General features: G+C 42.2%; 1 protein-coding gene across 7 annotated transcripts in view; it reads right to left on the reverse strand.

Annotated features, from left to right (window-relative positions):
- Nucleotides 1–27,496, reverse strand: part of PKHD1 (PKHD1 ciliary IPT domain containing fibrocystin/polyductin) — a 390,722-nt gene that overhangs the window by 160,788 nt on the left and 202,438 nt on the right. For all 7 annotated transcript variants that reach the window (XM_054023612.1, XM_054023614.1, XM_054023615.1 and 4 more), the window contains 5 exons: nt 21,815–21,927; nt 20,426–20,531; nt 18,963–19,097; nt 15,325–15,460; nt 12,984–13,230 (listed from right to left, as the gene is read on the reverse strand). In XM_054023612.1, the coding sequence (XP_053879587.1) occupies nt 12,984–13,230; nt 15,325–15,460; nt 18,963–19,097; nt 20,426–20,531; nt 21,815–21,927 (737 nt within the window). The remainder of the gene's footprint in view (nt 1–12,983; nt 13,231–15,324; nt 15,461–18,962; nt 19,098–20,425; nt 20,532–21,814; nt 21,928–27,496) is intronic.

A 27,496-nucleotide genomic window follows, 5' to 3' on the forward strand; every position in this document is an offset into this window, starting at 1 on the left:
TTCCAGCCAGCTCCAGAGATTATTCAGTTGATTAACAGGCCTTCTACACAGTCATTTCCTAAAGCCAGAACAAGACTATATCCGAATTGTGTGACATCTAGGACATTACCTCCGTTTTTTTCAGTTGTTAGGACCTAATCCAAAGCCCACTGAAGTTAGTGGGATTCTTTCAATTGACTTCATTGGGTCCTTAGAAATATGGGTTCTATTCCCAGTTCTGTCACTTAACTTCTCTATGTTTCAGTTATTCCGTCTCTAAAATGCAGATAATACCTAATTCATGAAGCTTAATTTACTGGAGTTTCTACCACCCTTTGAGATCTTTGGATGGAAAGCACTACCGTCTATAAGTGCAACACATTAGCATTACATGTCTTTCCACAATGTTAACTTCTCGGGGGGGAGCAAATATATGAATAATATCTATAAAATGGCCATTAAACAATGGGAAGCATATGTCATTTAGGCTCACAAATATCTTTTTCAGCTCCTGCACAAAGGAGGAGACTTGAAAGAGAGAGTGTGGATCACATCATAGACCACTGTTTGGTTAGTCAACTCACAAAACAGGTGATGATTTCATAGAACCATTTATCTGACCATCCAAAGAAAAACTAAAAAAAAATACTTCTTCTCTAATTTCCCATTTCTCACCTAGCTCCAGTCCAGTCCATCAAAAACTACTCAACAATGTACAGTAATAATGACAACATTCATGTGGGTGAGACACATTGTAGTTAAGATGACTGAATTCCAGTGCTAAAAGGAATAAAGTACAGCTGGAATTACTAGATTCACCCATGTTGATTACCCCGAAGCTTTTAAACAGCTGTTACCATAGGACAGCCCTCTCTTCCCCCTTATTGTCCCCCAAATTGTAAGAACAAAGGTCCATCTAGCTCAGTATTCTGTCTTCCAACAGTGCCAATGTCAGGTGCTTCAGCCTTCAAGGACTTCACTGGGCTTACATCAGGACTGAATTTTGGTCCTGATATATCTAGCAGGACCTAAAAAGTGGATGTGTTGTGAATTTTGCATATGCTGATATTTTAGGAAGATGCATGCTGAACATTAAACAAACCCTTGGATTTTCCAGGAGCTGCTGCTCAGATCCAGCATTTTTTTTCTCTCTAGTGCATGCAAAGTTTCTAAAGCTTAGATCAGGGATCGGCAACCTTTGGCATGCTGCCCATCAGGGAAATCAGCTGGCGGGCCGGGACGGTTTGTTTACCTGCAGCGTCCGCAGGTTCGGCCGATTGCAGCTCCCACTGGATGCGGTTCGCCGCTCCAGGTCAATGGGGGCTGCGGGGAGGGCGGCCAGCACATCCCTCGGCCCGCGCCGCTTTCCAGGATTATTGCCTTTTACAGAACACTCGGCAGCAGGATAGTGGGTGGAGGGCAGTATGGAGAATAGAACAATAGAAACTGACTGGAAGGAGCTTAGAAGGGTTCAATAGGTAGTTCACTACTAATAAACCTCCCCTTGTAGGCATCAGATGGGCCAAGGTAGTCACACTAATTAAGCAAGCAACAGACAAGCACTAGAGTACTGTCATAGGTTGTGAGCACTTTCACACCTACTCAGGTGCGGAGGAAAACCTTCATAGGAGTAATAGCACTATCAGAGTGAGCTGAGGGTACTCATGTGACAGAGGCTCTGATTCTCTTCTCACTTACACTAGTATAAATCAGGAGTAACTCCAGTGAAACCAATGGTGCAATAGTGATGTAAAACCACAGCAAGTGAGAGGAGATTCAGGGCCACAGTCCCCAGCTTCAGTGAAACATGTCACTTTTGCTTTTCTATTTTCACAGAATCTCTGCATTATATTGAAGCCCCACAGACAACTGGGTGTTCGAGACAGTTTTTCTATGGGAGCTCTCAACTAGCATCCTTTAATAGGGGTAAAAGTGGACAGGAAATTCAGGCTGGGCAAACCAGCCTGGATACAATCTGTCAGTCATACAGTTTTGCACTGCTGCCCATCACCGTAGTAGGAGAGTGCCTTGCATGTATCATCAGTAACAATGGCAAAGTCCCTTGTCTTCATGGAATCACTGGCATTTGTCCCATTTTGGCTAAAAACTCAATCTGGGATAAGGTTTGTGGGTTTTTTTGTTTTTTTCTCTTTAGGTTTTATTCATTTACTCTTTGTTTTCAGTTGATTGGGGGTTGGGGGTTGTTTTTCGTTTTGGTTGTTTGGAGCTTTTTGGGTCGAAGGGGTGTGAGTGTCATTCCTGTGGTGGGAAGGCCTTTCCAAAAAGGAAGGTTTTGCAACGTTTCCTGAGGACAGTCATACTCCATGTTCCCTGAATAGCCTCTGGAAGGTTGTTCCACAGCTGGATCACCTCAACTGGGAATGCTTTGTCCCCAGCTCTCCAACGCTTTGTCCTACTCTTCATTCAGATATTACCCCAGCCACATGCACCCTAACCCGGCATCAGCACCAAAATAATCAAACCAGATTCTGGAAGGGTTGAAAAAGCCCTGCCACTTTATGCAAGAGTTAGTTAGAACAGGAGTACTTGTGGCACCTTAGAGACTAACACATTCATTAGAGCATAAGCTTTCGTGGGCTACTGCCCACTTCTTCGGATGCATCCGAAGAAGTGGGCAGTAGCCCACGAAAGCTTATGCTCTAATGAATGTGTTAGTCTCTAAGGTGCCACAAGTACTCCTGTTCTTTTTGCGGATACAGACTAACACGGCTGCTACTCTGAAACAAGTTAACCCTGAAGTTGATATCACATTCCCTTCAAAAGGATGCCCCTGTGCTTGTTTTCATATCCTTGCCAAAGGAACTCCAAAATGGGACTACACCGCTAATGGAATTTACCAGCCACAATTAGCATCATTTTCATTTGCCCTAAATAGCCAACAATTTCACTGTGCCCTAAATAGCCACCAATCTACCTCTCTTTAATGTTAATGAAGCAGAGGAGCACAGGCACAAGTATTTCTAATTCAAAGGAGCCAAGGGAGCCTGCATGGATCATTAACATGAGAGAGCTTCATTACCAAAAGAAAAAGCCTTTCCCTGAACTTCCCCTGGCTTTATTTGAAAGAAACCAGGAGGCAGTGGTCTTAATGCAAAATTAACCCCTGCTTTAAACAGTCGGAAGCTTTTACAAACTGTATCAGAAAAAAATGGATGACTCATTGACAGTGCTGTATTTTTATATCAAAGTGGAGTAATTCAATTAAGGAGTAATTTGCTTTAGAAATATGGCATAGTTACGAGAGAGAACTTTACAATCTGAATCACAATTTACCATTGCGGCTGTATAAACTGTTATGTAATTTAGCTCAAGTGTACTGTGTAGAGCTGTTGAACATAGATGGCCCACGAAGGATTTGCTGAACCAATCAACAGCACCAAGGAGAACAAATATTAACTCTCCTGTTTATGTTTACCATTAGCTTTCTTATCCTAAGGCTCCATATCTCTGTGTATGGAGGCAGGCGCTGTGTTTATCTCTAAATGCATTCTGTTTGGTACATTTGTGAAATAACCCATTATGATTATCCATCTCCTTAAAACAGGAAATCAAATAGCAGCTCCCTTCAAATGGGGCTGCAAACATTTGTGTCAATACTCTAATTTACTGTTGTACAAATGGAGGCTAAATGCAAACAATGACTACAGCAAACTCTTATCGTTTAGGTGGTGGTCCCAGGAAAATATATATATATATTATTTTTAATTGTGGAGGTTCAAAACCTTTAGATATTGTCACTAAGGGCAGGTCTTCACTACTGGGGGGGGGGGTCGATTTAAGATACGCAAATTCAGCTACGCGAATAGCGTAGCTGAATTTGACCTATCGGAGCCGACTTACCCCACTGTGAGGACGGCGGCAAAATTGACCTCCGCGGCTCCCCGTTGATGGCGCTTACTCCCACCTCCGCTGGTGGAGTAAGAGCGTCGATTCGGGGATCGATTGTCGCGTCCCGACGAGACGCGATAATTCGATCCCCGAGAGATCGATTTCTACCCGCTGATTCAGGCGGGTAGCGTAGACCTAGCGTAAATATGTGTACCCAAGTCCAAAGCCTGGGAATGTGATTCTTATCTCCCTTGCATGATGTAACTCCTAACTTCAGTGGATATTCTCCTGATTTACACTGGTATAAGTATGAGAAGGATCAGGCCTTTTGTGCCTGGTTTTCAGAGATGCTGAAATACAGTTCTGAAAATCAGACATGAGGTGTTTCAAGTTGGGAATCCAGAACTGAGGCAATCACTGAAAATTTGGAGGCATGCATTTTGGGACTGCCATAATTTACCTCACAGCCATACTGCCATTGTCCATGAACATTACACTAAAAATCAATTCAATCTTAGGACCAATCAATTATGGAAGAAATACAGTGCAGCAAGCCGGACACCGGAAGGAAATTCAAACAGGTAGGCTTGTTAATTGAACAGCCAGCGTCCAGCTGTTAAATGCTCACCAGCTAAACCACATCACATGACCCCTGACGAGACCAATTTAAGCTAACAGAAGAGTGTGTGTAAGTGTAGGAAAGGCGTCTGTATGTGTGAATAAGTGTGTGTGTTTAGCAAAGATGTGTGTACCGAGGGCAACAGTGTAGTGAGTGGAAAAGTGTAGCTTTGCATGTGTTTGACGTGGGAAGAGGTACACACATAGGCACCAAGATAAGTAAAGATCAAAGGAGAAGCAAAACTAGAGTAATCATTTAAACTCTTCTCTTGAAGTCATGGAAGTAGGGGGCTCACGATTCCTTTTAAACTGGCACATCAAGGACTGCTGTGTTTGTAGCAAGTGCATGCACTACAGGAGAGGATATTAGACCAGATTTAGGAATTAAGGTAATCAAAAAGTGAGCTAATCTTTTCCTCTCCAGCAAAATAAAGGAGAGAAGCAATAAAAGGCTCAGTTGCAAGGCTGGAGCTGGGCAAAAATCCTGGCTTTGAAAATTCCACAGTGGAGGCAGATGAAACTGAGTGAATTGCAAAGTTACTCCTGGACTGTATAAAGTTTTCTCAGCTCAGTATTTTTAGAATTCCTTGGGATGGAAGGTGCTGTGTAATGGAGATTATTCTAATGCTTTCTTCTTGTAAAAATCATGCATGAGGAGAAGAAACTTTTAAAGTCACTTAATCACAGTATGACAATTTTTTAATGAGAATTTATTTTAATATTAATAGGGACTCACATTTTCAAGATAATATGGTTAGCAGTGGCATTTTGAGCGACCGTATCTAGCCTGCAGCCACTCAACACTACACCATGGCATACGCTGTTCTTCACAGCACTCAATAACTTTCGCGCATGTAGATTTATAAAGACTTTTATAAGCTTCAATTACATTTTTAAAAGATGTAAAGAGCCCTTCCAGGGCAGTTTAAGTGACACATTAGTTTAAATTTCAACTGGACTTGATAGAAAATGCTCTTTTTATAGAGATATGGATCAAGGTTGCAAAGTTTGGCTCCAGATCCATATTTCCCTCAAAGTTCTTGGGGTTTTAGATTCAGATAGAACAGGTACAAATTCTACCATCTACTATTTGTAACAATAAAATAATGATTTTTTTTTGACAAAATAGAAATGTTTTTGCAAAAATGTCCTCTTTTGGGGAGGGGAGGGGGATATTTTTCAATTGGGTATTGATCAAAAAAATGAAAACCAAAAAAATCAAAGATTTCAGGGATTTTCAGAAGCCAAAACTGGATTTTCTTTGAAATACTGTCAAACTCCCTACATATTCTGAAAAAAAAAATTCCACTTTTCCCCCATATTTTTCATGGCAGTGTCTGTGTGTGTGTGTGTGCGTGTGTGGGGAGGGGTGGGGGTTACTTATTTACTAGTTCTATATTAAGGGCTTACGTTTGGCCCACAGTAGGAATAGCAGGCAGCTGTGAATTTGAGATCTTGATCCCAACCTCCCAAAAGTGACTCCATGGAACGGATTCATTTATATACACAACCAAAAAGGGTCATTTTCAAGGCATGCGGAATTCACCTCTCTCTTCCCTCCTTAATATCTCCTGCCAAGTAACAGCACGACAAGCAAACATGCTGCATTTGGGTTAATATCAACATGACACAAAAGCAAAAAACACTGAATCAAGATTCAGGCAAATAGGACCAAATTCTGATCTCTTTACACTAGGGTAAATCTGAAGCAACTCCATGTCAGTCACTGCATTTATTGCTGTGCAACCGAGCATCTGATCCATTCTCTTTAAACAAAAATACACAGTATTTCCAACACTGTGGAATCAGAGTGAGATTCTGATGGCCGGACTCTAGAGTGTTTTGTTAATAGCCCTAGAAAACTTCTGGCTGCATAAGAAAAGGAGGATAGTCTTGTGGCTATAGCACTACACTAAGACTCCGGTGATCTGGGTTTGATTCTTAACATTTGCCATCAGGGTCTTTCCCCCCTTTTAGATACAATCCACTCCAACAGCATTAACAGATCAGATAGAAACCTTGTCTCCTGCATTACATGGCTCTGAGGAAGCACCAGTGGTACTGTGATCATAGATGGGAAATTCCACCAGCTAGAAGGCCATCTACATCATGCCTGGAGACGCCATGCAGAATTATTCCCTACAGTATATTTTTTGTGTTTTGCCCAGTCCAGTTTTAAATTATTCAAATGATAGTACTTTCTTTCACCATTCTCCGGGGAGATTATCCAAGACCAATAGACTTCATTGTGAGGAAATTGTCCCTGCTTCCCAGTTTTCCTTTCTCAACTTCTTCCCATTTTTCCTAGTTACACTCTCATAAACCATTCCCTCTTTCTTGTTTACAACCTTCAATACCTCTGGATGCAATCCACCTTCCTCCAAGACATCCTCTGGTCATGCTGTAAATATTTACTTTAATCTTTCATTCTCTGTAGCCCCTTATTCACTTCCCTCCACATTTCCCTGACGAGTCCATTTGTAGAGCACCGTCCCTGTGAATGAAACCTCTTTGACCTATACTCTATTCGAATGCACACTATGTGGGCTGATGTTCTGGGCTGCAAGCTGATGTTCTTTCAACTTAACATGATGGTGATTTGGCTGGTAGTGCACACTCAGGAGAGTGAGATCTGGAAACAGCATAGAGAAGATGCTCTTGATCTCCATGGAGGAGAGTTACTCAGTTCAGAAAACATTCCACTGGAGGACAGGCTAACAACTGGCCTTGGGAAGTAGTGCTGCCAAGTATCTTTGGCATCAGCTGACTCCCTGCTCTTGGAAAGAATGGAAAGAGAAGGGAGGCTAGCCGGAAAGGAAAGGAAAGAGCCAAAGACCCCTGCTGCAACTAGCCTAAACTATTAAGCCATCCACCTGCAGTGAAGGGCAACGTTGAATGCCAGATTCAAACTTTCCCCAAGTTCATAAATGTTGGGATCTAAGGTTCTAATTAATTGTTAGTTCTGCTCACCCCCCAAGACCTATTGGCATTGTGAACTGGAAGGAACAAGAGGGCTCTGAATATCTGTTAGAGAAGTGCACCACCACTTTTTATTCATTATTATCATTTATATTCTGGGGGTACCCAGAGGCCTCAGTCAAGACTGGGGCATCACTGAGCTAGGGGCTGTATGTACATAGAATAAGAGAGAGCCTCTGCCCCCAAGAGCTTGCAATCTAAACAGACAAGACAAATAGATAAGACAATCTAAATAGACAACACAAGTTACTTCCTCTCCCAAAGAGTGGGAGGGGAAGTAACTTGCCTCAGGCCACATGGCAGAGCCAGGAATAGGACACAGGGCTCCTTACTCCCGGTTTAGTGCCTGATCCACTAAACCACACAACTCCGTGATCCCACTGATTTACAGACTTTTGGTTTAGTGAAAGTGAATAGAAATAATATTTCCATGGGAAGTTTCTATGTAGCTGAAGGCTACCGAAAATGTCCCCCAGTTCTGCAATTATACAGCAACTTTTTTTTTTCCTATGTGGAAATGTTTTTCCTTCTTCTAAAACATGAATAATACGAAGGCTCTGAATTATTTACATCCATCTGACAGCGCTCTTCAGCACTGCTGCCAGTGTGCAACGCGCTTGAAACAGCAAAACTGGAAAATGGTACAGATTTGTACACTAAACAGAAAATGAAATGATGGGCGGCTTGGGGAGGGGGAATCAAAAAGCTGGAGTGATTTTTTTTCATGTGTTAGAACACTTTTCTTAAGAGAGAGCCATTCTAATGTATCCTCCCTCTACGAGCAGTAGTATTAATGTTTGGCTAAGCAACTTTTCTCCTTTAGCTGCCAGCAACTCAAATGCCGTAACCAGTCCAGCGCCCATAGGCAGCAGTAGCAACAAGAGGTGAACTGGAATAGCACATTGGAGCTATATGTCCATCAAAGCTGAAGTGAGAAATTTGCCTCTACCTGAGCATTTTAGAAAGAGTCTGACACACAGGAGATCTGGTAGGAAACTGAACTTTAGACTCATAGAAGATTAGGTTTGGAAGAGACCTCAGGAGGTCATCTAGTCCAACCCCCGGCTCAAAGCAGGACCAATCCCCAACTAAATCATCCCAGCCAGGGCTTTGTCAAGCCTGACCTTAAAAACCTCTAAGGATGGAGATTCCACCACCTCCCCAGGTAACCCATTCCAGTGCTTCACCACCCTCCTAGTGAAATAGTGTTTCCTAATATCCAACCTGGACCTCCCCCACTGCAACTTGAGACCATTACTCCTTGTTCTGTCTTGTTATGAGCCTGATTGTCATTTACACTAAGGTTATGTTTACACTGGAGCTGGAGGTAGAGATGTAATCCCCGGCTCAGACAGATGTACCCACGCTAGCTTAAATCGAACTAGCACTCTAAATAACAGTGCAGCCATGGCTGCACACGCAGCAGGATGGCCTAGCAACGTAGAGATTCCTGTCTGAACCCTAGGTACCTACTCGGGGTAGCTAGCCCACCCTGCTACCTGTGCAGCTGAAGTTACACTGCTCTTTTTGTATGTCTAGGCAAGCTGGAAATCACATCTCCAGCACAGGCATACCCATAGGCCTTATGCCACTGGCACATTGTAAAGGGGTCCAAACAGGTGTTTACACTGTTACTCACCACCACAATATATTTTCCTCTCTATGGAGCAAACAGGAGGCAGAACTAAATAACAGGGGTACTCAGGTTTTTTTAATCACATGACCCTTCATGTGACTAGGCTTAGGAAATATGGGGCCTGTTTCTCATTTACATTTCTGGTACATCTAGACAGCAAATGAGGACGCAATTGTAGCATGTGTGAGCATACCCATGCTAGCTTTAATATAGCCAGTGTGGGAAACAATAGTAGTGACCATGTGGCGGCAGGGGCTTCAGTGCAGGCTAGCCATCCCCGTACGAGCCCGCTGGGTATGTAGTCGGGTTGTTAGCCCACACGGATGTCTGTGCTGCCACGTCTTCACTGCTAGAGAGACCCGTGCTAGCTAGATTAAAGCTAGCATGGCTATGCCTACCCTTGCTACAATCACACCTTCACTTGCAGTGCAAAGAAAGAAGCAGGCTGGCAAGGAGAAGAGTATAATGGAATAGGGAGGGCAAATTGTGCACCTTAATCTGGAGGGAGATTCTCAAGGAGAGACAACACATCATCTATTTTAGGTACTTATGTGGCCTCCATCACCATATTACCCGAGCACCTCTCAATCTTTAATGCATTTATCCTCACCACACTCCTATAAGGTATTATCCGCATTTTACAGATGGGGAATTGAGGCACAGAGAGGCTATGGCCCAGATTTTTAAAGGTATTTAGGTGTTGCAATGCTCAGCATTGCAACACCTAACTGATTTAGGAGCCTAAATCTCATTTTCAAAAGGCATTTAGGCCGTTAGGAACCAAATCCCATTGAGAGTCAATGGGATTTAAACTTCTGGGCCGTTAAAAATCTGGGCCTAAGTGACTTGCGCAGGGTCACACTGGAAATCTGTGGAGGAGCAGGGAATTTAACCAGGTCTCCAGTCCTAGGATAGTGCCCTAACTACTGAACCATCCTGCCCTCTAACGTATTTAGAATTTCTAAAGGCTTTTGGATTAAGTGCCTCATGTGATGCTATTGGGAACCTTTATATCTGAAGGCTGAGAAGTCCTGTTACAAAATAAAAAGGGTCTGAATGTGCTTTCCAAAAGATAGTTCATTACCTGAGCTGCTCAGGAAGTGATTCCTCTCCCTCAGGGAAGAAAAGGAAACAAAAAGGAATATTCTTATTTTGTCAAAAAAAAAATCTTTAAAACAATTTTTTAGTGTGAAAATTTTCATTTTGTTGAGAAGCCATTTTTCATCCAAGAAATAAAAAATATGGAGGAAAGATCTTCATCCAGCTCTATTAATTATCATAATCCCCTTTTTTCGATGGGGGCATAAGTGGCATAGAAAATGGTTGGATTGCCCAATGTTAGTGGCAATGGTCACTACAAAACCCAGGTCTCCTGACTCAGAATCCTCTGCTGTAACCACGAGACCACATTGCAGTCAGCGGGGGTCATCTCCTGAGCTGGTGTAAAGATTTGGCCCAGGAAGAACAACATAATCAACCGAAATCATAGAGGTAGAATGTAATTCCCCAGGGACAGTGGGGTTAGTTCTGCTACTCCTGTGAAAAGTGCCATGGACTCTTCAGGGATGAGTGGTGAGGACTTGGGCTGGACATGTGCAGAACCACAGTGCTGGGGAATTAGTATAGTGTTGATTTAAAGGGTAGAGTGCCAGCTGCTACATTAACAACAAACAACACTCAGGTCTCTTATCTACCTAGACTATGTATCCTTATCCTACATTCATCATTGTAGTATCTGAGTACCTTACAAGCTCTAAGGGCTTGTGTGCATTGGATCTGGAGGTATAATTTCCAGTCCGGGTAGACATACTCACACTAGCGTGCTAATAATAGGAGTGTAGCTGTGGCAGCGTGAGTGGCAGACAGGCTAGGTGCCCAAGTATGCATCTAGGGTTTCAGATGGGATCGTACTTGGGGCAGCTAGTCTGTCTCACTGCACCGCTGTGGCTACACTGCTGTTTTTAGCATGCTAGCTCAATCAGAACCAGTGCAGGGATATCCACCTGAGCTGGGAATTACACCCGCCGTTCCACTATAGACATACTCAAAGAGTTAATACATTAACTGAATTCTACGCACCCCATGGTCAGTAGGTTTTTGTCTTGGGTTTGTCTATGGTGTCAGGTCAGAGAAATGGGTTTTACGTTTCTGTCTGGAGGTGGTGGGAATCATAGGAACGCTAAGCGCTACCGGGAGTGAAGCCACCGGTGATTTACCAAGAAAGCTTTGTCTCCCACAAACACAAAGGCTCACCCTTGAGGGTGACGTATCCTTTACTCCAGCAGCTTATTCCCTTGCTGTAGCGGGAATTCATAATCATGTAGAGTGAGGAAAGACCCTCAGGGAGCTAGAACCAGTCCCAGAAATAGCTTTGAAGATGAGAACTACAAACTCTGTTCTCAATGCTGAGCATAGGAGCTGTTGTGAGCTTAGCTGGGTAAGGAGACTCTGTATACTGACCTAGCCTAACCCTGCTTAACTAGTGAGGTCTGATGGGAACCCCCATGCAAGGTGCTTTAGCACCTCATGGCAAGAGAAGGAAAGTTTATACAACAGGGTTGCCTGCCTTAGCAGGGGACTTGATTTGATGACACAGAAGGCACCTTCCAATCCTATGTTTCTATGAAGCAGGAACATGAAAGGCTACATACATCCTAATGGTGTCAGCAAGAAAAAGACAACTGAAATAGAATTCCAGAAATTAATCTATTGTAAAGTTTTTTTTGTTAATTAAATAAGTCAGCGTACTTAATCCTGCGTCTTGGCAGGGGGTCAGACTAGATGACCCTTGCGGTCCCTTCTAACCCTATGGCCTGGTCCACACTAACCCCCCACTTCGAATGAAGATACGCAACTTCAGCTACGTGAATAACCTTAGTTCGAACCTACCGCGGGTCCAGACGCGGCAGGCAGGTTCCCTCGTCGACTCCGCATACTCCTCTCACGGAGCAGGAGTAACGGCGTCGATGGCGAGCACTTCCGGGATCGATTTATCGCGTCTAGACAAGACGCAATAAATCGATCCCAGAAGATCGATTGCTTACCACCGGACCCGGAGGTAAGTATAGACGGGAGCTATGATTCTATAATTCTAGTACACGTATAAACAGTATGGCTGCTGATTCAATGGTAGCTCAGCCTGTATGACCATGAAATGCTGGCTCCAATATTAATAGTATTATATGAAACTGAAAGTTCATTAAATTAACATGGAAAATGAATTAGACTGAACTGAAGTGAGTTTGCCAGTGATAGGTGTAATCAGCCATTACCTTCAGAACAATCCACACTTGGGGAGCAATTCGGGAAAAAAATTGTAAGAACATTCTCCTTGTTTTGAATCTAACGTAATTCAAACTTTTTTCTTTAATCCTCCATTACCTGTGATGCCTTCTTAATTGTCTAAAAATATCTGGTGGAGACCAGAAATCTGGGTTTAATTCCCAATTCTGCCATAAACTCTGTGACCTTGGGCAAGTCATTTAGGCCAAAAGTGTCCACTAGTTTTGGTTACCTCAGTTTCAGGGCCCATCTTGAGATACAGAGAGGCCCGATTTTCATTTACACTAAGGACTGTTTACACCACTCTGACAGTGTGAAGGGCTGTACAATTGGCATAAATTACAACTACATCTACTTTAAGGCTCCTTTGCACTGCCAGAGTTATGTGAAGGGACTGTAGAATAAACGAGAGTCAGGTTTTTAAGGTCCAACCTTCCCCTTGGACAAGCTCGGATTTTACAGATATAGAAACCAAGATAATAAGGGTAAGTGATTTGCCTAGGACCATAGAGAGAGGCCGTTGCAGAGCTGGGATTAATCTTAGCCTTCCTTAGTTCCACAACTGTGCCCAGACCTGATACCTCTTCCCAATATGGAACATAAAAGCCCAGGCCAGACCTGATCTTGCAAAGCTACTTACAAACCAATAGACATACGGTGAAAAATAACGTTCCTTCCACAAACACTGCCCCTAGCAGCGTGACTGAAGTTTGCACTGGCCACGCAGGAAGCTGCAAGTGTGTCCATAGAAGCAAGAAGGTGACTTCCTTCCTGTCCTGTGAGGGACCCATCCAGATCGTCAAGGATGGCCGAATGAGGAAACGGGAATGATGCCTGGTTGGGTGAATTCAGGAATGCCAACCGTTCAGCTCTCACTGTAAATCCGCCTGGGGAAACAAGCAACCATTCAGAAATGCAACATCACACCTTTGTCTGACTGGGTGCAGGGGCACTACCTACCTTCCCCTCCCTCTCCCTCCCCCGGTGAACAAGGGGTTAACCTCAACTCAGCTTCCTGTCAGATAAATGGCTGCTTGGGACAGAAAGGGGAACCTGCAGACCTCCACACCCTGGGTCTGTTGCGTGGTTGGTCACATACGTCACATGTTATTGGTTCTACCTACTGACTAAATAATTAAATATCTTAAACAGAAGAATCATAACCAGACGGGAAGCATGGTCATAGGAATGGCCTTACTGCATAGACCCAAGAGCCACCTAGTCCAGTATCCTACTTCTGACAGGTCTTTTGGTTCGAGCACCGGATTCAGACGCAGAAGTAACAGTAGGTTGGCCCCAAACTAAAATAATCAAATAGGCTCATAACTCCCCCTGCACCTGGTCCAGGGCCCAAAACAAACCAAACATAGCACTTTTGTTCACTAGTCACTGTTTGTTAATATAGGACCTTCCTATTGCACAGCTGAAGTTACTTTGGGGGCAGATTTTGCCCCCCTGGTGCCCTTTGATCTCCGTTGCTGAAGTATTTTTCACCATTTTTGCAGGAAAGTCTATGTTTTTAATATAGTTTATAATTACACATACACACACATTTAACAGGTAATTGCAGTTGGAACTTTCTTCAAAGAGCCTTTGGGTAGCTCTTGAAAACTCAGACGAATTCTTTGTTTCCATGCATTATCTCAGGAAAATTCACTGAAGATTTAGGGTGGCCTGAGGTACAACCTCATTGGAATTCTATGAAGATGTGTTGTAGTGATTACAGAATATACCACTATGTTGAAATATTACCCCCCGAAAAAGGAATATTAACAAATGAACGTGATAATCCCTATCCCTGCGTCCCAATGGGGCTTCTGAATAATTGTCCCAAACTCAGAGAAATAGGAAAATTAAATCATGGTTGGGGGGGGGAGAAAAATTTTTCGTCTCAAATCTATGCAGCATTCATGGCTGTCACTTTAACAGCCTGGCTCTTCCAGGTAGAGAATCCATGTGCAGCATCTGCACCCAGAGCCCCAGACATGGGTGAGCAAACTGCAGTATGGGGCTGGCAAAGCAGAAAAAAGGCTGTAAGGAGACTCCCGTGCTTCAGCCCACCAGTGATATCAGAACACTAAGGACTACTTTCAAAAACATCCTAATGAACACCTATTTGTCCAAGGGGTGGAGTTATAATGCTCCCACCTAAAATTATGGCCCAGAGATGGCCCAGGTTAGCAGACATGTGTTGATTTGCAGGCAGGGGTGAAAGTAATTTAAAGGACTTACCGGTACACCGGAGTCCTGAGCGGGGGCGTGGCCTCAACCGGAAGAGGCGTGGCCTCAACCAGAAGAGGCGGGGCTTTTCAAGATTTAAAGGCCCTGGGGCTCCGGCTGTGGGAGGCGGCTGGGAGCCCCGGGGCTCAGGGGCGAAATAAAGGGCCCAGGGCTCCCCGCAGCGGCTGGAGCTCCAGGCCCTTTAAATCGCCACCCTAGCCCAGCTGCCAGAGCTCTGGTGGGGATTTTAAGGGCCCGGGGATCCCCGCAGCAGCTGGAGCCCTGGGCCCTTTAAATCACCGCCGCGGAAGCCGGTCCAGTTCGGCACAGCAGACTGGCTCTTGCCAGTACACCGTACCAGCCCGTACCAGCTTACTTTCACCTCTGTTTGCAGGACAACTATATAAATTTTCTGTGACCCTCCTTCCCACAGCATCTGAGCACCTCCACATTTTTAATGGGTTTATCCTCACAACACCACTCTGAGACAGGGATGGGGGGAAAATGAGGTACAAAGAGACTAGGTAACTTGTCTAAAGTCATACAGGAAGTCTGTGGAATGGCAAGGAAATAAACCCAGGTCTCCCGAGTCCCACGGTAGCGCCCTAGTCCGTGGATCATCCTTCCTCCAGGATACAGCTACCACAGTCTAGAGATGCCTCTCGGTGAAGGAAATAAAATCACAAAGACAACACCAAACTTTACAGAACTCAAGGATTTTTCAGACTCTATGTCAGAGTGTCAGTGTAAATGTAACTTACCCTGGCCTTGGTAACAGCCAGAACAGGTGCTGATTGCAGTGCAGGTGCTCATATCAAAGTTCATGAAAGATGTATTGGAAACCAACAGTTCATGCCTTTGGGGCGTTTTCAGCCCTGCTGACATACAGCTACTGTCCTGCAAGATGAACGTAAAGAGCACAACCGAACACATCAGCATTTGGGTCTCCCGAGAGAAATAAGCTCAGGGTCCAGGTCCTCAGCTGCTGCAAATTAACGTAGCTCCTTTGAAGTCCACAACGCCGGGACCAATTTACACCATCTGAGGATCTGGTCCAGGCTGCCCAAAATATTCACAACAAAACTTGAGAGCACACAAAGCATGGGAAATCAGACAGCAAATAAATATGGAGAAAGAAGAAAAGATGAGGGTGAAAAAAACAAACAAACAAAAAACATAGGCAAAGAGGCAAAAAACACAACCAGAAAGAGAAAATGGACAGGAACAAGATGACAGTAGCCCTTCCAGGACATAGCACAAGGAGACAAGGGGGTGGCGGGTCCCATCTGTTAGTCCATGTGCTGCTGCTGGGAGCAATCATATGCACAGAGATGGTGGGGAGAGTGGAAGAGGAGCTGGCATGACCCCATCTGCTGATGTTGGTTTGGGGCCCCACACTATCTTGGAAAGACCCTTGTCAGCAGAAAGCACAACCAAAACCCTACACAAATATTGTATCAAGGAACTTTAAACACATGGATCAAAAATGCAGTTCAAAGGTACTCTATCAGCAACAGGATTTTTTTAATTAGCTGGTTTAATACCATTAAAGATGGCATTGTCCTTTTAAGAGACAGGGGCTCCCCAAGGAGAGAAGTTGGAGATTCTCTAGGTGAAGAACTTGGTTCCAAGTCAGTACAGAGCTAATGCCTCAACATGGGGTTCCACAGACCAGACAGATTTCGCTCTTAGAATGTTTTTTTTCCTACCTACTTTTTTGATTTATTCATGTCCATCCCATCGCCCCTAACTATATCCCTTTGCTTCACATTGCACAAGCTGTTTCCTTCCTTAATGTTTTCACCCTTCAAATATTTTTAGAAGACTGTTTCACTCTTTCCTCCTCCCCAAACGTGCATCACCTGCCTTGGACAATCTGTCTTTATCAGGGTTAACGCTTTCTTTTACATGCAATGCATATGCATCTGGTTCACTCACTGAAGTAAACAGGAGCCTTTTTATGGACTTCCATCAGCTTTTGCTCAGGCCCAGATACTACTGTACTAAAGGACTGAGGACCTGTCAGGGTTCCCTCCCCACTCTGAACTTTATCTGTATGTTTATGACAGGACCCAATTTCAATTTTCCTAATATTGCAAAAAATAATAATCGGCTTGCAAGGCATCTTTTAAAAAAAACAAAACAGCTGGCAGAGCAGAATAGCCAATGTTCCTGTTAAATTCATGTCACAAAGTTTTAATTGATGTTAAAGAGACATCATTATTAAAGGGAGAATTACATAAATTAAGATGTAAATTATGACAAGGCAACTCTTATCATGAGATAATCAAAGATAATCACACCCTTGGGGGGCAGTGAGGAACAACGCACAGCTGAGCGCCTCAACATCTCTTAACAAGTAAAGCACTGGAGTTCTCCCATGGATCCTGTAACAACACAAACAAAGAGAGCCATCCCTTCAAGTCTGAGAGCAATTCACTGTGCAGCTAGAACACTGGAAGATTACTTGTTTGGGGCCGTAGCTTTATTTGAGCTCTGTACTCCTTATGGATCAATCCATTACATTAAAATACTGTCTTCCCCAGGCTTATAAATTAGCCTTTTAAAAAAATATATCCATCAGCCAATCAGATTGGCAATGTACCCCAAGCAATTCAGTAAGCTGCATTAGAAACCAGAGCAGGAAAATATGAAAAAGCAAGCTGTGGGCAGCTGTTGCTAAGGTTCTATTATTAATTAAACGGTTTGCATTCCAGTACCACCCAGAAGACTCAGTCAGAACGGGAACCTTATTGTGCAAGATGCTGCACAAGCACACAGTGAAGATTGAATTTACTGTCACAAATTCAATTTACTGTCATAAATAATAACAGTTAGCACTTGATCGTATTTTTCAAAGATGACTTAATTCTCAGCATTGGAATGAAAAGCTGAAATTTCCCACAGAAAAAAATTCAGACGAGTTTTGATTTGAGACCATCAAAACATTTCATTTGAATGTTTTACAGAGTAAGGAATCGACAGAAAGGTTAAAAATATTTCCCAAAAGATCACAAGGTGTATCAGTGTCCTGACTGGAATTGTGTACCCGACTCCCAGACTTGTGCTCAGGCCACTAGACTAAATTTTTTGTGACACCTGGTTATATGCTGGCTGGGCATTTTTGTAAAAGGTTAAAACTAATGATGGTTAGAGCTGGTCAAAATATTATCCACAGAACAGTTTTCCATCAACAACTATGTTTAGTTTAAATCTAAATGTTTCATGGGAATGTGTCAATTTTTGACAAAAAAATATACTGGAAAAAAAATCAAAATATTTCACTTCAGCAGTGTCAAAATCTGTCATTTTTGATACTGTTAAATGTTTCATTTCAAAAGTGTCATTTCAATTCCTTCCGTTTAGTCTGTTACACTCTATTATAATATTAATTTCAATATAATATTTAATATTATGCATATAAAACCTATGTTTAAAAATTTAAACAAATATCAAATGAAATGTTTCGATGGTCTCAAATCAACACTCTTCTGAATTTTTTTCTGTGGGAAATTTCAGCTTTTCATTCCAAATTGGACTTTTTAAAAAAATTGGACTTGCCCACAGACTGGAAATTCTGTCTCTGGCTCAGTTTTACTTTTTTGTGTCTGGACAGAGCTTGTACTTGGATATACAGTACAACCTGTAGAACCTGGTATGTGAAAAGTGACATTATAACCAGTTTTTATAACCTTATTGTACTTCCCTCTACTACCATCCTAAAATAGAGGCAGCTAATATTATGAAGCCACTGACTTTGAAGGGTAATGTTGCTGGCACACTTCCCTCTCATTCAGTACGGAATCAGTGCTCTTGCATGGTGTTATGGGCACTGTGCTGCTAGATTGCTGTTTTTCAGGTGGAATGGAAGAAACGTAGGCCCTTATTATTCAAGATATGGAGCAGGGGTAGGCAACCTATAGCACGCGTGCCGAAGGCGGCCCGCAAACTGATTTTCAGTGGCACTCACACTGCCCAGGTCCTGGCCACCGGTCCGGGGGGCTCTGCATTTTAATTTAATTTTAAATGAAGCTTCTTATACATTTTAAAAACCTTATTTACTTTGCATACAACAATAGGTTAGTTATATATTATAGACTTGTAGAAAGAGACCTTCTAAAAACATTAAAATGTATTACTGGGACGTGAAACCTTAAATTAGAATGAATAAATGAAGACTCGGCACACCACTTTTGAAAGGTTGCCAACCCCTGATATGGAGGTTTCTCAAAGCTCAGAGCTTAAGTGAAGCTGGCACTGAGAAAACAGCTAAATCTCTTCTGGAGAAGTTGGCTTTTGTATTTCCTTCTATTGGGTCTGATACTAGTCTGTAAGAAGGATCTTTTTACAATAGCGTGGGCTGAAAAAGCAGAATGAAAACAGCTATTGGAGTTCTTACCTTTTGACCAAGGTGTCCAAGTAATAAGCTGTTAGCAACAGTGGTGTTTCCAAGGCTTTCTACGATGTCAATTCCAAAATCTTTGCAAGCATAGATCTGGAAATTTCGGAGTTCCAGGTTGCGGCTGCTAAAAATCTATTTAAAATAATAATAAATTCAGAAAAGTTCTGTGGTTCATTATTAGCCTTTCACCATTGTGTAGCAGAAGTGGGAGATTGTCAAAGGCACTAATAGAAGTCGAGCATCTAATTTTTCTTTGAAAATCTCACCCTTAGTACTTTACTCCTGTTTGCGAGGATTCAGAAAAATAGCTTTGAACTCTTACAAGTTATTTCCATGTTGATACAAAAACTGCACTGGAAAAAATGAGACTAAATAGTCAGCAATATCCAGGGTTGAAAATGCTGTAAATACTATTTTTGTAATTATTGGAGAGAGCAATAGCTAAAAAAAGACAAGGAAAAAAAAGATGTCTTATAAAGCAGCATTCCTTGAACATAATCAAGGTATTGTTTACAGCCACATGATGATGGGAAGATAGCTATCGGTGGGTAGCACATTCAGGGAAAACAGACTAAACTTCATTATTATGATGCGATGGGGCAATAAGGTACAAAGAATAATAAATTGGTTGGTTTGGCAGCCTGGCTATCGGAGTCACCATGACGGATAAAAGGTGACCAAAATTGGAAAACACTGGTCAACTTTATGTTGTTTCATACAAGTAACCTTTTCCAGAACCAGCAAATTCCATTCTAGGATGTTGAAAAATTCAACAGTGTACAGAGAAGAGCCACAGAAAGGATTTGAGACTAGAAACATGTCTTACAGAGACTTTAGGAGCTCAATCCCTTTAGTTTATGAAAGAGACAGTTAAGAGATGACTTGATCACAGCCTATAAGTACCTACATGGGAAGAAGGTATTAGGTACTATAGGGCTCTTTAGTCTAGCAGACAAAGGCATACCTAGATTTAATGACTGGCAACTGAAGCTAGACAAATTGAGACTAGACATAAATGCACATTTTTTCACAGTGAGGGTAATTAACCATTGAAAGAATTAACCAAAGCATGGTGTGGATTCTCCATTATTTAGAATCTTAAAAATGAGTTTGAATGTCCTTCCAAAAAGTCTGATCTAGTTCCACCACAAGATATTGGGACTGATGCAGGAATTACTGGGTTAAATCTGGCTTGTATTATGCTGGAAGTCAGACTAGATTAGTGGTTTTCAACCTGTGGTCCAGACTATGTCTAAGATTTCCAAGGGGGTCCACACCACCACTCAAATGTTTTTAGGGGTCCACAAATGAAAAAAAAGGTTGAAAACCACTGAACTGGATGATCACAGTGGTCTCTTCTGCAGTACCAATTGACCAAAGTGGGTACAGAGAGAGCTGCACCTTTGAGGATTACACTGAAGTGTCCTGAACTACCAAAATACAATTACAACAAATTATACCTGAGCACCGCCTTGATTTCTCCAGGCTGTGAAGCTCTGGAACAGAACTGGGCCCAGGCCATCTGCACGTTTGGGTTGGTATTCTGGATACACCAGGAGACCGTACCTGGTTAAGAAGAAAAATGAAGGAAGAGAATGCTCAACTTTCTTTCTGTATATTTATTTATGTGTAGGCTTTTCTATGATACTTATCATGATATCTTAGTGCCCAAGCCTGCACTAGTTCTCTGCATAGGCACACACATACATATATAAACAATCCTTGTCCAGAAGTAGTTTTCTAAAACCTATGCCATTTCTCTTGCAAATGCCTTCAGAATTTGCCACAAGAGGGCTAATGCTCAGGTTGAGACAAGACAGCTATGTACTCTTACCATCCTTCTATCAAACTCTGGCCAACTTTGCTGCCTCTGAACTAATTGGATCGAGACTTAAAGTCCCTTCCTATTTGGAATTCAACAATGTAAGGGTAAGTTTTGATTCCAACAGTGCCAAAGTTTGGGTGCTTCTGCATGCAACAATTTTGGTTTGACCAGTTGGAGGGTTTCTATTTAGATCATGGTTCAAACTTCCTGAAAATTCAGGAGTGTTTGTATAGTAAGTTTTAGGTTAGGGTTTTGATTCTAGTTTGTTTAAGACAATTAAGGGAAAACTTTTTAACAGCCTGCTAGAACCCCCTATGTTTGGTACTATAGAAATAATAATTATATTGCAATATCATATATGTAGATAGCATATCTACCAGTAGTACCCTATGGGATCTCAAAATACTTACACTCCAATCCAGCAAAGAACTTAATCATATGCTTAGTTTTAAGTATGTGAATAATTCCAGTTGTATTCAATAAAGCACTTAATCACATGCTTAAATATAAGCATGTCCTTAAAGTTAAGCACATAAGCACCTGCTTAAGTGTTTTGATGAATAAGGATGGGATTACTCACAGGCTTGAAGTTAAGCAGGTGATTAAGTGCTTTGCTAATTCAAGACCTTAAATCTACAGGGATCACTTCATCTGCTACTGAAATGCAGCACCTCTGGAGTGAAATGCATCATCTGTTAACACTACACATGAAGACTACACAATAGTTTAGGATGACTAAAAGTGAAAAAGGATGTATCTAATTGAAACTTGAAATGGAAACTATTTACAGATAATCCATAAGAAATAAACCAAACTGAATCATTATCAGATGACTTCATTCTGCTGTGGAGAAATCCTATTATAGATCAGAGAAGATTTTAAATGAACACAAAGCTCTGAAGCTATATTTAAAGGGACAGAGCCTAATAAGCTATTGCAATTAGAACCCATGTTATGGGGAAAAAATCCTTAATCAGTTCATGCTATAGAAAAAAATCTTTAACCAAAGGGAATCCCCAAATACCTTGTGCAGGAATGGGCTGTGTTCTTACTGAAGGCGAGAAGAGGAGTTTGTGATGGTCCCTCAGGCGAGAGATGAAAGAAATAGCCATAACCAGCAGCGCACACTGTATTCGCCTGCAGACAAGCATGCGCTACAGTTAGGAAAGATTCCTGGCAATTAAAAGCTTTGTTTTTAAAATCATTTTGGGCCAAGCCCTCTACTCCTACACCCTTAACTCACATATTTCTCCTAAGTGCTATATAAGAGCTAAGTATTTATTTATTATTATTAATTTATTATTATTGAAGTCAGTGCCAATTCTGCCAAGTATAGACTACAGCATCCTCACTCCTGCTTTCTTTCTCACCCAGGGCCACCCTCAAGCCATGCAATAGTATTTGGCAGACAAGCAGGCATAGCACATAGCACCACTTGATTTCCATTCTGATCTGTAATTTCCACACCAGGCAGGTACGCAAAACTCAAGGTTGGCTAAAATTTCTTGTTCACTGAACATTATTTTGTACATAAGTGGGCTGTTTAAATCTTGGTCTACCAATTTCTCTCTTTCTCAACATGTATATTTTTCCATGCAAAAACAAACAAACAAACTAGAGTTAATGCAACGCTAAAGTTGAGATATTGAGCAGAACATGCATAGTGAAAGTTTAACGGATGAGTGATATGTCAATGGTTGGAAACTGAAGCTAAACAGATAAAGGGCAATTTTTTTTAACAGTGAGGGTTATTAACTATTGGAAGAAGTGACTTAAGGACACGGTGGATTTTCCATCACTCAAAGTCTTCAAATCAAGACTGGGTATCTTTCTAAAAGATATGCTACAGCTCAAAACAGAAGATCTGGGCTTGATGTAGAAATTGTTGGCTGAGGTTCTCTGGTCTGTGCTATGTAGGAGGTCAGACTAGATGTCATAATGGTCCCTTCTGGCCTTAAAGTTCTGAGTTTATGAATTAAGTGAGTAGGGAGTGGATTATGCAGGGATATAAGCAATGGGATAAGGAACTTTTCAACACCGGCAGTGAAATCCTGTCCCAGTGAAGCCAATGGGAGTTTTGCAATTGACTTCAAAGGGGACAGGAGTTTACCCTAATCAGAATTCAAATCTGCCCAGTGTTGGCAGTGGCCACAATTAGTTGTCATTAGATGGTGTCAATCGTCGTGGTGTTTTTATGTGGACACTTTTCCACTAGGACCTTCAACTCATTTTGCAAAGGTCACCGGTAAGCTTTTAAATGGTAATGAGTAATGACCCTAATCAAAGCCACACCAGTGACCCAGAGGTGAAAGGCTCCATATTCCATTGCCAGTCTCCTGACCCTGTTAGTTCCCTACAGTCGTGATCTCTGACATCTTTCAAAAATCAAAAGGATATCAATATCCAAAGCATTGCCTTATCTCCCGTCTTGCAGAGCTGCAACAGTTTAGAACATGCTATCCAATACAGATCCCTTTCCCTTAAAAAAATGCTTCTGCAGTCAAGTCACAGTATTCCAGGATCTTTTACTTGCAGTTGCAATTGTGCATTCCACAGAAGATTCACAAGGGAAAACGGTACATTTATTCAGACAGCCAGTGGCTTGAAGGCAGCGGTTTTAAGCAGGAAGGGAATTTTGTGTGGAAATCAATTTTTTGTGAAGTCAGTGTATTATGGACATCCATGCAATCAAAATTCCAGAGAGAAATTAATTGCCTGTGTAGGCCAGATACCTGAAGGTGTGCATCTGAAGTCATTGGAATAAAACCAAGTCAATGTTTTAGGTGCCTTTTAACTCATAACGTAACTATTTCATGAATACCTTAGGATGAACAGTGATGGTCCTTTAAAGCTTTGCTTCCTCTTCTCCCCACCAATAAAATACAACACTGAAGGCGTTTCCAGCACTATTCCCCAATGCCAAAGCCCATCAGAATGCAACAAGTTGTCCCAATGGGTCTATTCAGTGAGCACTCACATTGCAGTAGGTTTCAGAAAGCGTCATGGTAGGGAAGCAATGGTGGGCATTGCTCAAATGTAGAGGGTGTGTCCTCTCCCCGATGTCCGATAGTCTGGGAGTTGGCTAGTTCAGATGATATTGGTAAGGAGCTAGGGAACCTTTCATCAACAACAGTGAACTCAAGTTACTACCAGGACAGCTGTTTGGTGACCTAGGTGCAATTGTTGATCTCCATACATTTTCTGGTGGACAGGAGCCCACAAACACAAAAAGATACTTCTAAGCACTAATTTGTATCCCTGTACTAAGGTGCAGCAAGAGGCTAAGGACTGAATAAGCATGGAGAATAAGTTGCCTTCTCATGCTAAATGCACTCCCTCCATGTTGGAGATGATGCACGCTGGAGAGGTGCCTGTTCTGAGGATAAAGAGAGATCATCAGTCTCCAGGGTTGTCAATGCACTAAAACTACAGAGAAGCACAGGCCCAATTCTCCTCATCTGGATGTAAAATAGAAGTAGGTATACTGAAGCCAATGGAATTACTTTGGGGTAAATGAGGAATTCTTTAATGGCTGGCTCTGTATGTACCCTGACTCACGCAAAGAGGTGTTGTCTGAATGTGCATGAGGAGAAACATCATTGGCTGAAAAAACTGACTAACAGAAGATTAAAACAGCTAACAAAGTGCAGCTTGGATAAGGAGTGACTAAAGGTCTGGGAAAGGGGCACTGATATGAGAGTCTACCAGGTTTGAAAGGTGTAAATGCCCTCGTGGGAGAGAAGAAATTCTGCATGGTTCCTAGGGGAGTAATAGGAAAAGTTAGGCTAAACATCAAGAGTTACTCCTTGATGGTGAGTGGCAATAGACTGAACAGTGTCCCATGACTGAAGCTGCACTTGGGATATTTAAAATACTTATTATTTATTTATCTGTACTGCATAGCAGCCAAAGGCTCCAGTTGGGATCATGGACCTGTTGTGACAGACACTGTACGTGTGCATAGCAAGGGAGACCCTGCTCCAAAGAGCTCACAGTCTAAATAGACAATAAAGCAAATGAAGGGAGGGGACCAGGGACAGAACACAAACTAAGCAGTTAGGGTGAGGACAGGCATATATGGGTCTTGCTAGTTCCCTTTGTAATTACCAGAGGTATCCGCTTAGAACTAAAATCTTTGTTTTCAAAGCTTCATCTTCTCCTGCTGCTTCATCCACCTGAAATCTTAATCCTCTTGTTCGTAACATCATTTCCAGTCACAAACAACAGGATTAGGACTTCAAATGAGGAGGGAGCTGCAGGAGTTTATGAACTGCTGTAATGGGACCTGGTCCACATTCTTTTCTCACCTTCACCGGGGTAGCTGAAACGATGGGACTACACCGGTTGTGGCAAATCTGGAGTAACTGAGATTACAACATGTTTAGAAATAATAAATGGGGGATGGGAAAAACCAGAAAATGCATCATGTGGGGAAGCAGAATTGTTTGTAGACAGAATGTTGATTTTCTAAGTTCTTCAGGAGGCAACAGCAGTTAGTTTGCTTCTAAAGAAATACCCCTCAGAACTCTGCCCCTTTGGCAGCACAAAGTGGTATTGTGTGTCCAGGAGCATAGGGGCAGCATAGCAGATGTTATCCCTGTGCTAAGGCTAAGCCAGCTCTGCTACCCAGTGTAAAGGGAATGGGCAGTGACACTCCCAGTTCTGGTGCTTAGGATTTTCCCCAGGATTGTCCCCGGCTCCCGTAGAGGGGCGTAAAGGGGTTGTAATTTCTCATCCCTAACACACACTGGCACAGGGCCACGTACAGTCTTGCCCTGGGACAGAAGAGGAAGAAGACCATCGCGTCCACTCGGCATTTCCTTTCATGGAGATGGCTCCATGCCCGCCCTGTCTGAAGCATTGATGATTACAGCATGACTGTAAGAAAAGTAATTTCACAACTGAAATGGCCAGATAGCATACAGGACAAGGTAAGTTTCATTTTCAAAAGTGACTTAGGCTCCTAAGTCAATTAGGCATTGCAAGGCTGAGCAGAGTAATGCCTACATACCTTTAAATATCTGGCAATGAAAATAGAAAACCCAGTAATAATGGGGGATTTCATCCCCATATTGACTGGGTACCTGTCACCGCATCAAAATTCAGAGATAAAATTTCTAGACACCATTAATGACTGCTCCTTGGAGCAGCTAGTCCTGGAACCCACAAGGGGAGAGGCAATTCTTGATTTATTCCTAAAAGAAGCACTTAGGAGGATCTGGTGCAAGAGGTGAATATAGCTGAACAGCTTAGTAATATTGACCACAATGTAATTAAATTTAACATGCTTTTTTTTGCAGGGGGGGGGGAGGAATACTGAAGAAACCTACCACAGTAGCATTTAACTTCATAAAGGGGGATTACACAAAAAAGAGGAAGCTAATTAAACAGAAATTAAAAGGAACAGTCATAAGATTGAAATGGCTGCAAACTACATGGAAACTATAGAGAAAGCACCACAACAGAGGCTCAAACTAAATGTATACTCAAAATTAAAAACAAACAAACAAACAAAAAACAGTAAGAGGACCAAAAAAACAGCAGAGTAAAAAGTAATTAGAGGCAAAAAAGAATATTTTAATAATTGAGGAAAATAGAAAGGAACATAAGGCAGGTCAAGTGACTTATGAGAAGAGGATGAGGGAACTGGGCTTACTCAGTCTGCAAAGAGAAGAGTGAGGGGGGATTTGATAGCAGCCTTCAACTACCTGAAGGTGGGTTCCAAAGAGGATGGAGCTCGGCTGTTCTCAGTGGTGGCAGATGACAGAACAAGGAGCAATGGTCTCAAGTTGCAGTGGGGGAGGTCTAGGTTGGATATTAGGAAAAGCTAATTCACTAGAAGAGTGGTGAAGCACTGGAATGGGTTACCTAGGGAGGTGGCAGAATCTCCGTCCTTAGAGGTTTTTAAGGCCCGGCTTGACAAAGTCCTGGCTGGAATGATTTAGTTGGTGTTGGTCCTGTTTTGAGGAGGGGGTTGGACTAGATGACCTCCTGAGGTCTCTTCCAACCCTAATCTTCTATGATTCTATGAAGTGTAAAAGTAAAATAAGGCAGGCCAAAAAATAATTTGAAGAGCAATTAACAAAAGACACAAAAACTAACAGCAACGACAACAAAAAATTAAGTACATCAGAAGCAGGAAGCCTGCCAAACAATCAGTAGGTCCACTGGATGACCAAAATGCTAAAGGAAGACAAGGCCATTGCAGAGAAGCTAAATTAATTCTTTGAATTGGTCTTCACTGCAGAGGATGAGAGAGAGTTTCCAACAACTGGGCCATTCTTTTTAGGTACATATTGGAGGAACTGTCTCATATTGAGGTGTCCATACAGGAGGTTTTCGAACAAACTGATAAATCAAACAGTAATTAGTCACCAGAACCAGATGATATCCACCCAAAAGATATAAAGGAACTCATATATGAAACTGCAGAACTACTAAATGTGGTATATAAACTACCACTTAAATCAGCCTCTGTACCAGATGATTTGAGGATAGCTAGTGTAATGCTGATTTTTAAAAAGTTTCAGAGTAGCAGCCGTGTTAATCTGTATCCGCAAAAAGAACAGGAGTACTTGTGGCACCTTAGAGACTAACAAATTTATTTGAGCATAAGCTTTTGTGGGCTACAGCCCACTTCTTCAGATGCATAGAATGGAACATATATTGAGGAGATATATATACACATACAGAGAGCATGAAAAGG

The sequence above is a fragment of the Malaclemys terrapin genome, chromosome 3 (genome assembly GCF_027887155.1).
Source record: "Malaclemys terrapin pileata isolate rMalTer1 chromosome 3, rMalTer1.hap1, whole genome shotgun sequence".
Lineage (NCBI taxonomy): Eukaryota > Metazoa > Chordata > Testudines > Emydidae > Malaclemys > Malaclemys terrapin.